Here is a 15,449-nt window from a genome sequence, read left to right on the forward strand (position 1 = left end):
AATAATCGATTTCTTCAGATTCCAGCAGCTGTCAAAGACGAAGTATCCTTCCAGCGACGGGCAGTCAAAGCCGAAGTGCTATCGATCGCTGTCAATGACGTAAGAGGAAACATGACCACGGAAGTGAATGAGGGGGGGGGGGGGGGGGGGGGGGTTTGTAGGGGGAAGAAATTTGGCGTGACAGCGTCAACAAGACGGAAGCAGTATGTTCAACAACACAAGGGCGCCATGTTCAAACTGCTTCATCACAGCTGTTGACGTTTTGTTTTTTGTTTTTTGTTTGCAATGCCAAACAAACTGAAACGAACTAAAAGGAGTCTCCGGAATAGTTTGTGTGGTCATGAAGAGCAACGTCAAAGAGTCGAGCCTATGTCGTTAGTTTTAGTCGGCGCGACATCGGCTAATAGTGTATTAGCATGTCCGTCAAAGGAAGAAGCATACTTGACCGAATGTGACAGGAGCACGAACGACGAGGTTAAAGTCGCAACAACGTTAGTCAGTAACAGTGATGGACGTCCCTCCTCCTCACAGTGAAGATGTTACAGGAGTGAGGCAGAACTTAGCATGTTTACCTTCATCATCTCTGCACAGTTGTTTGATGGACATCCAAGCGTCCAGCCCCACATTCCCGGTGCAGACTGTGTTCGCAACCCTGCAGAGGAAAGCCAGGGAGAGGCTAGAAGATTATGGACGAACAGGTAACAGCTTTAAAGTGGTTTGATTCATTTGCAGGTTTCCCAAAAGTAAGTACAGTCATATTGTTTGACTAGGCTTGGGAATGTATTTTACAGTGTACACTATCTTCAATACAATCCATCCATCCATCCATTTTCTACCGCTTGTCCCTTTTGGGGTTGCGGGGGTGCTGGAGCCTATCTCAGCTGCATTCGGGCGGAAGGCGGGGTACACCCTGGACAAGTCGCCACCTCACCGCAGGGTCAACACAGATAGATAGACAGACAACATTCACACTCACATTTACACACTAGGGCCAATTTAGTGTTGCCAATCAACCTATCCCCAGGTACATGTTTTTGGCGGTGGGAGGAAGCCGGAGTACCCGGAGGGAACCCACGCAGTCACGGGGAGAACATGCAAACTCCACACAGAAAGATCCCGAGCCCGGGATTGAACCCAGGACTACTCAGGACCTTATTAAAAATGTATAGCACAATAAACAACCACATATGCACTTAGACCTGGGATGTTTAAACTTTTCCCACTGAGCGCTGCACACTGAAAAACATTTTGATATGTTTCATTCTTAAAACCAATACAATGTAATATATAGATTTTTTTATAACCTTTAGAGCTGGTCTCAAATTTGGTCCTGAGATCCAGAAGATCTCTGTCATATTAAAAAAAGGATGTTGATTGATTGATTGATTGATTGAAACTTTTATTAGTACCGTATTTTTCGGAGTATAAGTCGCACCGGAGTATAAGTCGCACCGGCCGAAAATGCATAATAAAGAAGGGAAAAAACATATATAAGTGGCACTGGAGTATAAGTCGCATTTTTTGGGGAAATTTATTTGATAAAACCCAACACCAAGAATAGACATTCGAAAGGCAATTTAAAATAAATAAAGAATAGTGAACAACAGGCTGAATAAGTGTAGGTTATATGACGCATAAATGTCTGCCTGGTATGTTAACGCAACATATTATGGTAAGGGCGTGGAGGGGTGGGTTAAGCCTGGGCCCTGGAGAGGGGGTCCAGACTGAGGCCAGAGGGGGGGGAAACCTCATAGCCATAGCACACATAATCATGTGTGTAAAAGGAGAAACATCAAAGAATGCAAAGTACATTAAAAGAGCAGAGCTGATGCAACTAGACACTTTTACACACAGCCACAAAAGTAAAACAACAACAACAACAAAAAAACGAAACATATACACTGTGGTGGCCTCAGCGGTGTTCCACACCATCGTCTGCTAGGGCGGGAGGAGCATGGCCAGAGACAGGAGCAGACCCAACAAAGCAACCAAGAGAGCCAACTCCACCCTCGGTCGCCCACCAACTCTCGGCCAGTGTGCATGGATGAACGAGGATACGTCCAAGGAGACCGAGGTGTCTGATACCTGCTCATTCAGCCAAGACACTGTGAAGCTTGTCCGTCCGGCGCTTAGCCCAGTCTCTCCAAACGGACTCTGGTGCGGCAGAGACCCAGCAGCTGGTCTCCATGGCCAAAAGGCTCCCGGGAGGCAGAACCAGAAGTTCACAAAAAAGCACCGCAGTAGTCACGAAAGTGCCACCTCTTGTCACACAGTCCCAAAGGGTCCCAAACCAAAAGGCCAAAAAAAAAAAAACCCACATGAAAACAAGAGGGAAACACCAGGAACACAAGAGGATGACACAAGAGCACAGAGCTCCTGCCAACAGCAGCCACAACAGCGGCGCCATCTTGGGGAAAAAAAAAAATATATATGTATATATTGTCAAAACCCTATTTTTTATGGCAAAAACAAAATGTGCAATATTTTCCCTCCCAAAAATTTCAAAGAGGAATATTTCCTGTGGAGTAATTGGAGCCTTACATAGATCTATAATTCATAACATCCTTGATTTTAATTCAATATTATTTTTTGAGCAATGATATTTAAAAAAAAAAAAGTCCCACTAACTTTGTTGGGGATTCAAAGGGGCATCACTCATAAGTAATACATTTTATTGGGGATCCAAAGGGGCATCACTCATAAGTAATACATTTTATTGGGGATCCAAAGGGGCATCACTCATAAGTAATAAAAATACTGTAAATCAGTTTTTTTTTCTACTAGTTTCAATGCTAAAATATAATATATAAAGAGCAAATTCAGACTTCTGTCGCTTATATGTTTTTATTTTTTGTTTTATGCGCTTTTTATCATTGGAAACATTGTTTTTTTTTATGGCAAACACACAAAATGTGCAATATTTTCCCCAAAAAATATTTCCAAAGTGGAATTTTTTATTTAATCTAGGTCAATAATTCACTGATTTTGATTCATTAGGATTTTTAGAGCAATGAATAAGCCTGCATTGCAGATTTATGTTATTAGTCAACATTGCAACTTTTTCTGGTTACATTTCATTTGTTTGCTTTTTTATTCCACTTTTTTAGTTTTTTTTTTTTTTAATAGTAATATTTAGAATGTGCTGCGGGCCGTTAAAAAATGGCCAGCGGGTCGAAAATGGCCCCTGACTTAGACATTTCAACATGTCCAAAAAGGAGTAGTGTTGCCAACTCCTCAGTAAGAAAAGTAGCTATTGGCTTTCTTAAAACTCGTTCGAAGTCACTAGATGATGTCATCGCCTCATTTGCATAATTAATTAAATAGACGCTGTAGGAGAGAGGAATAACATTGTGGAAGAGATAAAAAGTACATTTGAAAAACTCTATGATATTAAGTTTCTTCTGTTGACTCTTAGTCGTTTATTGAAATCAATTTGTTCTGCATTGTTAGATGTTAAGTTAAGTTAAAGTACCATTGATAGTCACACACACACTATGTGTGGTGAAATTAACCTCTGCATTTGACCCATCCAAGGTATCAAATTTGATCAAACGACTAGAGAGTTGTGACATTCACGAACAAACCAAATCTATTGACGGGCTCAGTATCATGAACAATTGAATTGGGACGTTGCAGCGATTTATTTGTAGTGTGACAGTGAAGAAACAATTTATATTTACATCTCGCTGTATCCATAAATAATGCAGCTGCACATTGTTTACAATCTATTGCCCTAACAATTCCTACAGTTATTTTAAATAGTTCCATCGATGTTGAGATATTTTCTCTGTATCCATATTAGCAAGCTGACAGTCATTTACAGTATATTTCCTTAGGAATTTGTCTAATCTGCTGTTAAACTTTTTTTTTATATATATATAACATTGGATAGTGGGAGTATTGAAACTGGTCTTTAATTTGTAAATCGGTTTGTCTCCTATCAGAATTATTTCAGCTTAAATTATTACTTAATTTTGTCTGTGAATTTTCATGTTTGAAATGATAAGTTTCTTATGTACATTAATGGTTCTGATATTCCCTTGATGACTTTTTCAAAATGATTTTCATATCAATTACATTACAACCAGATGTTTTAGATTCACTTTTGTTTGCAACTTCTAATACCCTAAAGGTTTGGTACAATAGAAATTAAACTTTATAGGATATACTTCAGAGTCGTCGGTGTCGCAGCTTGTAAGTTCTATCCAAGCATTTCCCTTTGAGAAGATAAAATGCAATGTCTGCTTTAATGTGAGCGTGAAAGGAGAGAACCATTTGAATTGTATTTGTCGACATTCAGATGAGAAGAGGAAACAAGAGTTGGAGAGCTGTGAGAAGGCCTCCAAACGCCTGAGATCTAAGAACGTGACTGCCGTAGGAAGTTGCGTTGCCATGGAGACGACTGAGCCCAGAGTGAGCAGACTGAGTCGCACTCGAAAACTCAAGCAGCAGGTTGTCGCTGAACATAAACCATGTCACGCAGAAATGAACCAACCAAGGGATGTCAACCAAAACGGTACATCTATTTGTGATAAATCCCATGGTTAGTGTTTACGTCTATGAAATATCATGTGGTCTACTGTAGATACTGGCTGTGACAATGTGCTGTGGACGGACAAGTACAGTCCTCAGTGTGCTGGTCAACTGATCGGGAATTCTCTCCAAGTAAACAAGTTGCACAGGTAGGTCGACCATCATGAACCTACCCCTCCAGATTTATTGTAGGAGTGGAAAATAACGCTCCTCGTATTTTGTTAGTTGGTTGAAAAAATGGAAACAACGAGCTGACTGCGATGAGAGGAGGCCGGCAGAACAAATCAAACCCAACATAAAGAGCGGCGGGACTGTTTCCACTGAAGGTTGAAATCAAAAATAAATTTCTGTTCATATTAGAACTTCTAAAGTTTACCTCAGATTGTTTTAGAACAGGGATGCATCAAAACTGATCGATCGGCAAATAAACTGCATTTCTTACACTGTAAAAAGTCAGTGTTCAAAAACAAGAAAAAAAAAATACAAAGTTAGGGGTATTTTACTTGAACTAAGCAAAATTATCTGCCAATAGAACAAGAAAATCTGGCTTGTCAAGACTTTCCAAAACAAGTAAAATTAGCTAACCTCAATGAACCCAAAAATACCTTAAAATAAATATATTCTCACTAATAACAAGTGCACTTTTCTTGGTAGAAAAATTAATGGAGACGTTTTTGCTCAATATGTTGAAAAATATTCTTAAATTAAGTAGTTATCTTGACATAATGATATGCGCCCGGCATCATGATTTTTTTTCATGCTTGAAATAAGAAATTATTACTTTAAAGAAGTAGTTTTATACTTGTGAGTGTTAATGACACAACTTTGCAACAGTTGATGTTCTAGTTTCAAGCATGTTTTACTCAATATAGGTCATAAAATCTCAGCAACAAGCTGTTCTATCTTACTGAGATAATTTAGGACCAAAACACTTAAAACAAGTAAAACACTAACATAAAATCTGCTTAATGAGAAGATTTATCTTATCAGACAGAAAATAAGCAAATATCACCCTTATTTGAGATATTTAATCTTACTTAGATTTCAGTTTTTGCAGTGTAGTATGTTATGTTTTGTTATCATGTACCGTTATCACTGGAGGACGAGTCACACGTTAGTAAGAATAAGCCAGGAGCTGGTATGCTAATTGCTAAGTTAGCTAAAAAAAACAATAAACTTAGTAAACTTTAAGAAGTGTAGCTAGAAACACGTTACAGCAGATATTAACAGGAAACTAACAAGTAGATTATCAGTAATTAGTTCAGACTAGAAAGAGGACCACAATTGTTGTGCTCTGCTGGTGTGTTGGTTGTCTACCATGCATACACAACACATATGGGAAGGGTGGATTGTTCTCATGTACACATATGGGAAGGGTGGATTGTTCCCATGTACTGTAGATTTTAGAGTGATATAGATAAATATTTACATTTAAAAAAAATCATTTTTGGGCATTTTTGTTAATGTTTACAAACTGGACAAAGAAGGATTTTGAGGGTAAAAAAATAATTATTTAAATGAGTAGTAGATAGTAGTTTTGGATTCTGTTCAGTTATCGTGTGCTATTGACTTAGTTTTGATAAAAGTATTGTATGTACTGAACCAGAATAAGGATCTAGTTTAGCCTCCTAAAACCCAGACTCTTGTTACATTTTCAATGTATCTTGGCTATTTGGGCTCTTTGGAAAGCAATGAGTATAAAAACAATAAAAAGTTGGAAGTTGCCATTGGAACTTTTTAGAGAAGGGTCTTGATGCAGATACTCTAAGTTGCGCAGACACTTAAAGTCACACTCACTCTAAGCTGCGCCCACAGGGGTGACGACAACAGAAGTGAACCGTGTCTCAAGACATGCCCACAGTGGCAATGAACACGAGAATGGACACTGGATTTGTAACGGGATCCAAGATGGCATTATAGTTGTTATGATTTCGGTTGTTGAAGATATTGCTTTCTCGGCTGGTTGTCTGGAACTCTAACCGTAACTCTACCCCCAACAAAATCCTAAAACCTAACCCTAGCTTATTTTCAGCAGTATTTTTTAAATTTATTTCTGATTCCCGCGTTACGCATTGTCTCTCCAGCTTCACTTCCGTTGTCGTCACCTCTGTAGGCACGTCTTTAATGGGGCCTCGGCTTTCCACTGGATGTGAAACCGCCATGGCACACGCATGGAGGCGGAGTCTTTCCGTTTTATTAATTTTATTTTATTTGACCTCGGGGAACATGTTTTTTTTGCCGTACTAGAATAAGACGAAGCGTATGTAGAGTTTGACTTCACCGTGACTTACGGTGTTTTGTTTAATGTTAACAAGGATACAATGTTATGCAGAGGTGTGCTTGTAGCAATTTTTTAGAAAAATGTAACTATTTATAATCGCGGTGGAAGTGAGGGTGGGTGCAAAATATTTCCTTCTTCCTAGGAGTGGCTTAACAGAAAAACATTGAGAAGCACTGCCATAAATCAATTATAAAATTTACAGTTATTCCATTTGATCGGTATCAGTATTGGTATCCCCCGATCAATATCGGAATCGTCAGCATAAAACCCTGATCAGGACATCCTTCATTTAGAATAAATTTTTCACAGCAAATAATCAGATCAAAACTTTAAAGAAATATTTTTTAAAAATGGGTTGTCCACTTTTGATACCATGATGCAAAATCAATGAAACACTAACTATTATTAACTTTAATGACGGCATTAATCAGAGCTGCGCAAATTACTTATAGAAATTTTTTTTTCAAATATTAAGGAAATAACACCTTCATTAATATAATTAGTTAACTGGAAAAGTGATTGTTTAAAAAAAAGTATAAATATGCGGACACATTCGGATTCAGCTCCGTAGTGGCATGTGCTGTTGAGATGTTTTACGATATTGACGGCTTGCAATTTTCTACCAAAATGCTAGTAGGCAGTGTTTTCCTGAGTGAGTAGCCATCATTTGTTTGGGAGCAATCTAGTATTCTGTCAAATTGTGCTAGCAATAATGAACACTTGGCGATTGAAGCGGCCTCCAGATAATTGACACAGACATCAGTGCATAATCATTGTCAGTACCTGCTTTGTAACGTTTGAAGTAGTGATTAGATTACACGTTACTGGAAACTAATAACGATGTTAGTAACGTCGTCATTACTTTGTAACGCTCCCAACACTGGGCATAGTTGGCACAAAGTGATTTGAACTGCATGTACTGTATTTATTTTACACATTCATATTTCTTATGAGTGTAAAATTAAGTTAACTCCTCACAGGAACGGTAAAACTGGACTCCCATTTTAGCCGTGAGTCTATTTACTTTCGGGTATAGATTTTTTAAAATATTCCTCCCATTTTTTGCTATCTTCACTCCCTCTTGTTGTACTGCCTAAAAGCCAATGAAAAAGCTATTGACAGGGTTAATCATTTGATGTTTGCGTTAGATTTGTTAATTTTGTTTGCACAACGACACAGCTGATTCCAAATGTCCTGTTGTAGATTCATGGGATTGCGGTGACTTCCAGGGTGAGGCTGGCTCAGAGCAGCCTACGCCGTGTAACGCTATGCTCATAACCGGGCCTTCAGGCAGTGGCAAGACTGCGTCCGTGTACGCTTGCGCTCGGGAGCTTGGCTTTAAGGTCCCCCTTTTAAAAAAAGTTTTGACTCATTACCCGACTCATTCAAAAATGAATTTAAACGTAATATTTCACCGCACAGGTGTTTGAGGTGAATTCGTCCTCACAGCGCTGCGGCCGTCAGATTCTGTGTCAACTGAAGGAGGTGACTCAGTCGCACCTGGTGGAGACAGCTGGGAAGGACCTGCTGAAGCCAGCTTACTTTAACAACAGCAGCAAAGGAAGCAGCTCTCAAAGGGAAACTTTAGCAGGTAAGATCTGGGAATTCAGAGAGAAACTGGGTTTTTATTTTTTTTATTTCCTACAATATTTTGTGTCCATCTACAACCGTGGTAACCAACCTTTTCAAACCCAAGATCCCTGGTCTGGTCAAGATTTACCCCTGCTTCAACTATATATAACAGCACAGAAGCAGGGGTTGGAGGTACAAAACGCACTCGGCGACTTTTATTCAAGGGGGCGTTCCCCTTGAATGGAAAATAAAGTTTCTTCCCAATCGGGGCTTTCAAAACAAAATCACACAGTAGGTTCACTTTACCCACTTATTTCCAATAGCACATGGGAGTGCTCTTTATGCCCTCACATGCAGGGCTAGTTTGACTACAAAGGAGACAGAGAGACGACTGTTAGTCAGATTGTCAAAACATGGTAAATGTTTGACGGAGGAGACCAGTGGAGTTCAGCCTACCGCCCGATGCAGGCGTTCCTTCTCTGAGGAGAGCCAGCGATACAGTGAGACAGAGCTCTGAGCTTAAATAGCCAACAATTGGATTGCCTGACTCAAAGCAGGTGTGCTGTGGGCAGGTGCTGACAATCATGCTGATTGTGGAGGAAATTTGGGACATACCTGCACTCAATGACACTACCCAGGCTCCGCCTCCTCCTGCTATGTTGAGCTCTGCCATCACTGTGGCTGCTGGCCCTGTGGGAACTCTCACCTGATCGGGGGTTTCTAGCCGAGACTCCACAATATATATATATATACACACACACATAAAGCTTTGTGTTGTTATTATTCCCCTGTGCCGCACTTTGGGCACCCCAGCTGTAGAAGCTAACTGTTCATGGCCACTATAGTCTTAGCACTGTACTATATTTGTTCATCCCATGGTCACAAATGGTATATGATCACATGGTTGTCTTGCATCAGCGCCGGAAGTAGTAAAATCAGCTTTTCACCTGGCGAGTTTATCTTGTGGGTCAAAGAGGGGATAAACGGGGAAGTCCTTCCTTGTTTTATCATACATTACTGCTTTTGCACATTTCAATGTTTACTTTTGTATATGTAAATCAACACAAAATCCGTACTTTGGAGCAATGTTCACGGACTCTTGTATTTGGCTTGTTAGCTTCCGAGCGATGATGGTCGTGGTGGAGGGAAGAGTTCCATCCATCCATTTTCTACCGCTTATCCCTTTCGGGGTCGCGGGAGGTGCTGGAACCTATCTCAGCTACAATCGGGCGGAAGGCGGGGTACACCCTGGACAAGTCGCCACCTCATCGCAGGGCAAATACAGATAGACAGACAACATTCACACTCACATTCACACACTAGGGCCAATTTAGTGTTGCCAATCAACCTATCCCCAGGTGCATGTCTTTGGAGGTGGGAGGACGCCGGAGTACCCGGAGGGAACCCACGCAGTCACGGGTAGAACATGCAAACTCCATACAGAAAGATCCCGAGCGCAGGATCGAACCCAGGACTTTCATATTGTGAGGCAGACGAGTGGTTTGATGTTAAATGCTGGAAAATCTCCAGAGCGTTGCAACAGTCAGCCTTAATGCATTGTTGCAGCTGGAGGATTTTTGTGCACTTTATGCCATGCGCCTTTGCGAGACGAGCGGGTGAAGTGCGCCGCCGTGCTCGGGGAGGGGGGGAGCGGGATGAGAGGCTGGTGATAGAGAGGCGAGGCGTGCGGGCGTGTTGAGGGGTTAAAATGCGTGCCTGCTGGTCATTCTTCGGGTGGGTGTATCACTGATGTCATATTAATACATATTTATTTTTCTAATATTTTTGCGTTCTATTGGTGGGGTCCCAAAGATCGACTGGTTGATCGCGATCGACGGGTTGGCCTTCCTTGATCTACAACGTACTAAACAACACAGATGTGTCATTTATCTATTAAAGACTCAACTAATACCACAACTAGATTGTAATCAAACATACAGCTCACATTCTTTTCCCTGCTCGTGTCACAAGTTAGCAGTCATTTGTTGCTAGGCAGAATTTGTGCCCTAGAGGCCAAAAAAGGTCATATGCTGTCTTGACCTAAATATAAGGCAAACCCTCCTTTGGATACCACCGCAATAGTTATGCAGTTCAATAAATAAGTTATGCAGTAGTAAGTTATTGCAATGTCACTTTTATGACCATATACAAGACACATTTATCTTTTTAAAAACAAGATTTTTGTTTCACATCAGTTAAAAAGTTAGGTAATCATCATTTTACTGTATGTTTGTTTCTAGGTGCCATTTTGGGTGGATTTGGGATATATATTTTAATGCATTCCATGTTTGATTTTGTGCTGCAGATATCGATTTAGTAATTGACTAATCTATTAATTAGTTTGTTCGATTAATCGAGTAATTGGATAAAACACACTTTATAGCGTCAATGTGTTTTTTTGGGGAAAATAGTTGAAATAGAAAAGTTTCCTGACTTTCATAACCTTTTATTCTTTTTTCTGATAAATGCACAGCAACAACATTGAAATAACACTTTTAGTATGTGCACATTAATAAAAAATAAAAACTCACACATACAGACATGACGTCGGCTTCATGCATGCTCTATTAGAGCGGCCGTGCGGAAAGTATGTCAGCGTATTTAAAGTTCCGGGCACTCCATGCGGTTCGGATTTTATAAATTTTTATTAATTACACTCATTAGACAATTAATCGAAGCAACATAATATGAATCAAAGCTCCTTTATAATCAAATTCATCGATTACATTTTGCTGCCCTAGTTTGAGTAAATCTGCATAATGGAAACGATAAAAATAAAAAACGATCTGCGAGCCACAAATGGAATTTTGTTGGGCCATTTTCAATTCAAGTCAGAATTGTTGCGGAGTCCTGTATGTGTTAAGTATGTGCTTTGGTAGAAACTAATGAGGACACATCTTAATAAAATAAACACATAATAAACCTTCAAACATTTTTGTCTTTAACAGGAAAATTGTCGGCTCCCAAAAAGGTGAGACAAAAGTGTGGACGCCTCAGACGTGCAAGAAAAGAAAGTCCAGCTGCAGTCTCTTTGAAAAACTTCTTTAAGATGAAGGCCAAAGCAGATCAGCTCTGTAGTTTGTCGCCGTCTGAGACACTAGAGGATTCACCTTCAGGCTCTCATCAAACAGTACAACAGATCAAAAAAGGAGCCATGTCGCTGATTCTCTTCGAGGAGGTCCAACTTCATCACAGTCATGCTTGAAAATGTCATTTGTTAGCTTTTGGCGGTGTGCATGAACTCTGTCTCTGCAGGTTGATGTTCAATTTGAAGATGATGTCGGCTTCCTGGCAGCCATCAAGATGTTCATGGCGACCACTAAAAGACCAGTGGTTCTTACATCTAATGGTAAACACAAATTTAGACCTCCATTACCAACAGGCCTAATGCTGTCGCTTAAACTGCAGTGTTTCAAACTGGCCGTCTACCCATATCATCCTCAGATCCGACTTTTCGAAAGAGATTCAGCAGCAGCTTGGAAGAAGTCGTTTTCAAGACACCGTCGGCTGTGAGTTGCTCGCTTTACTCGCCTGCAGCGACTCGAGCAACTCTCACAGTTGGAAGTATTTGTTTCCACAGATGCACGTCTGCAGTTACCTCCAGCTGGTGTGCTTGGCTGAGGGCGTGAAAATGGAATTGGACGAGGTGCAAAGCCTCCACATGCTCACCAGGGGCGACGTCAGGCGTTGTCTCCTCCAGCTGCAGTTCTGGGTGAACAGCGTTAAAGGCCTCCCAGAGGAACATCCATGCTGTGCGTCACTCACACGCAACTTTATTCAAACTCAGCCTTTGAACGTCTAATTGTATTGTTTATGCTTGTGCTTTTAAGGCACTAATGTAGAGGGGGAACGCTGGATTTACCGTAGTGCAGGCTGCACTGCCAGCATGTTGGGTCTCCACCCTGTCAGACATCTTCTGAACCCTCTAAAGGTAAATTACACAACATTAGGAATATTGTTGTAATTGAAACCTCTCTGACTGATTATGTTAAAAACAAGATTATGCAATAACCATGAAACCAATTTAACTTGAAGAGTGATCAGCTTTTTGCTCTTACGGTGTGTTTGCATCGCAGCCTAGAAGCGCAGTGACCTGCTGTATCCAACAGATGGCGCTGTGGTGGAAAAAAAGCTTAGGCTATACTAGGATAGTGCTGCTTTAAATTGCAGTGCTGCTCCTCATATCCAATACTTCTGTCAGTACACTTTATTAATCAGTACCGGTACATGTATTAAATTCTCAAGGTATTGTTGAATGTGCTCAATAAGTAAACACACTGAAATGTTTTAACCAAGGTCTATTGAAAAAAATAAATAGACACACACTATGATTTCTTGGCAGAAGAAACTTTAAAAATTGTTCTGACTTCTTAATTGCCATATTTCCTTTATTTGAGGGTTAAATTAAGTTTATGTACTTTCGTTCTAATTTGTAAAGGCTTTACAGTGTATAAAAATGATAAAGCCAAAAACGTGTTGCACATCCAGTTTATGTGATGTCAGGACGTGTGTGTGTTTACTTCCTGTTGCAGACACCTTTGCGTCATATTATCAATAATTTTTGTATAGTGTCGTAGAATTTCTGACCTTTTGACCTATATTTCTTGTCTTTTAAGAATGTCCGCTCATTTTCAATTCTTTTGTATTTTGTGCCATTGAATGGACCAGTTGTGGGACAAAAGTGAATATTAAGTCGTGCCAACCTGTCTACAGAATGTGTTGACTGTCTAAAGGATTCGAGTTGTTATGGAACAGATAGGGAAAACAACAAGACATTGACGCATTTAGATAACAAACAATGACGCACAAGAGACATATAAAAAATGGCAGAACACCGGAACTGGACTGTGATTTTGGCTTGTGTGTGTCTTGTTTACTCCGGAGTAACATGTGGTCTGTCTGCACGGCCAACTTAATTCAACCTGCACTTCTGATAATGGGTAAATAAATTTGTTGTACTAAACTACTTTTGTTGCCTGTTTAAGCTTCGGACAATCCACTACACAAATTGGCGTCACGAACAGGATGGTTTAGAAGCAACAGGTCGACAGCCGCTCCCGCTCTCTCAGTCAGGCAGACAGTGTGCTGCACGCGCGCATAACAAGGTAAGCGTTTTGCTTAAAGTGTAAACATTTTCTGCCTGGAGAGAGCCGGATCGATAAGACTAATTGCTGAATCTATTTTTGATAAAAGATAGGTTTAGTCAGGTTCTCCAAAAACAACCTGGAATGGGGTAAATTATGGTTGGATTGAGTTGTTTTATATGTGATCATTTGTCTGTGTGTTTGTTGAAAACTTGTGATCTCTTGTTTTTAACAAAAGGGGATTGTTGATAGAATTTTGGTGGTTTGGAGTGTAGAAGCATAGACGATGTGAGACGAAAAATTTCTTTTAACCTCTTCATCCTCTGTCGTTGTTGGCAGAGGATGCTTTTTTCTGCAAGTACATTAGGTTAGCCGGAGTTGGACACAGCGAAATTTAAGGCAAGGTTGGCTAACTGGTGTGACATTTGGCCCACACAAATTTATGACGTCTATGAAGGTCCTACGTATCTGTCTATGTGGAAACTGCAGCCGGGTAAAAAGCCTGATATAAGGTGATCGTTCAGTGACTCCGGTAAAGGAGATCAACTGAGCCAAGTTGTCATGAATTTGGAAATTTGCTGCAGTATAGATGGATAGAGTTAAGGGCCCCATATGGTAGAGCCTTGGTGAAACTATATGGACTGACCAGACACAATGTACTGTAGAATTGGTGGGTGATTCCTGGTGATTCTACAGCGCCTTAGGCTGGTTATCCGTGTTGGTCAGGAAGGAAAAGCAGGGTTTGCTCCGCTAAACGGGTTAATCGCCGTTATATGAGTAAGAATGACCTGCGTGTGTTTGTTAATGAGACGGCCGATTCCACAAAAGCACGTGTGCATTAGTTGTTTATATTGGTCCGGACCAGGGGGGCGTGGTTTGTGGGATAAGTGTGTGTGTTTTTTAAATTTATATATATATATCTGCGTATTGTAATAACATTTGTGTAGCACCTGCAGGTTTTATCTGTGTTATTCCCCTCTTCTGAAAGGCAAGCATACCCCCTCCTCCTCTCCTCCTCACCTCCCTCACGCTTTTGTGAGAGTTCCCTCACGCTTTTTTCGCATCCCCGCTTCTTTTGCAAAAGTTGGGAAATTGTCCAAAATGTGTGTGCGTGTGAGAAAATAGTCAAAGTTATGTACAGAAAACACATGAGTGAATGATCCATCCATATAATTATTTTCTTCCGCTTATCAAGAGGTTGGATCGCGGAGGCAGCAGCCTAAGCAGGAAAGCTCCCCCTCTTTGGCGCTGCGAGCGAATTCCAGTCATTTGAATTTGTTTTTAACTATACTGGTGATTGTGACTGTGCGATATTACAGTTGTTTTACACACTGAGATTTTGAGTACGGGAAAAAAGGCTCTTGCTCGCTGGTAAATTCTCTGTGAGAGTGACTGTGTGACGCATATAAAGAAAAAAAAAAAAAGAAAAAAAGGAGTCTCAGCTGGGAGACATTTTGAGATAAGAGTGTGTCAGAAGTGGCGAGGCTGTGTGAGTGTCAGCTGTACGAGGCATTGGGCCGAAGAGGAGTGACACTGTTAGCATTGAGCTGGGTTAGCATTGTGTTAGCATAGCATTGAGCTGGGTTAGCATTGTGTTGGCATAGCATTGAGCTAGGTTAGCATTGGGTTGGCATAGCATTGGGCTAGGTTAGCAAAAGTTTGCTTACTGAGGCATAGTAAGGCTACGTTAGCATCTAGCTTGGCATTACTAAGTGTGGTTGAACAGTTATTCTCGGTCTGTAGAGTGTGCTAGTAGTAGGTGCTTGCTAAGTCCAGTAAAATAATAGATATATGGAAAATTACACATTTAAATATCAATAAATAAATACGGATTGTGGGACATTGAAACATTGTTTCATCATTCATTTATATGTTTAGTATACTTTTTTTTTGGTACAGCCTTGATGCTCTGCTGATCCATACAGTTCCTGTGTGGAGCTGAGACAAAACACACACGCACGAACATCATAGATTAGGAC

General features: G+C 40.5%; 1 protein-coding gene across 2 annotated transcripts in view; it reads left to right on the top strand.

Annotated features, from left to right (window-relative positions):
- The first annotated feature begins 156 nt into the window (after positions 1 to 156).
- The window catches only part of LOC133634029 (ATPase family AAA domain-containing protein 5-like), a 25,394-nt gene continuing 10,101 nt past the window's right edge, over positions 157 to 15,449 (top strand). For both annotated transcript variants that reach the window (XM_062026953.1, XM_062026954.1), the window contains exons 1-12: positions 157 to 698; positions 4,301 to 4,516; positions 4,586 to 4,682; positions 4,759 to 4,859; positions 8,018 to 8,157; positions 8,237 to 8,405; positions 11,335 to 11,564; positions 11,642 to 11,735; positions 11,831 to 11,895; positions 11,967 to 12,138; positions 12,217 to 12,317; positions 13,372 to 13,491. In XM_062026953.1, coding sequence (XP_061882937.1) covers positions 509 to 698; positions 4,301 to 4,516; positions 4,586 to 4,682; positions 4,759 to 4,859; positions 8,018 to 8,157; positions 8,237 to 8,405; positions 11,335 to 11,564; positions 11,642 to 11,735; positions 11,831 to 11,895; positions 11,967 to 12,138; positions 12,217 to 12,317; positions 13,372 to 13,491 — 1,695 coding nt within the window. In that variant the 5' untranslated portion in view covers positions 157 to 508. The remainder of the gene's footprint in view (positions 699 to 4,300; positions 4,517 to 4,585; positions 4,683 to 4,758; positions 4,860 to 8,017; positions 8,158 to 8,236; positions 8,406 to 11,334; positions 11,565 to 11,641; positions 11,736 to 11,830; positions 11,896 to 11,966; positions 12,139 to 12,216; positions 12,318 to 13,371; positions 13,492 to 15,449) is intronic.

The sequence above is a fragment of the Entelurus aequoreus genome, linkage group LG18 (assembly GCF_033978785.1).
Source record: "Entelurus aequoreus isolate RoL-2023_Sb linkage group LG18, RoL_Eaeq_v1.1, whole genome shotgun sequence".
NCBI classification, from domain to species: Eukaryota; Metazoa; Chordata; class Actinopteri; order Syngnathiformes; family Syngnathidae; genus Entelurus; species Entelurus aequoreus.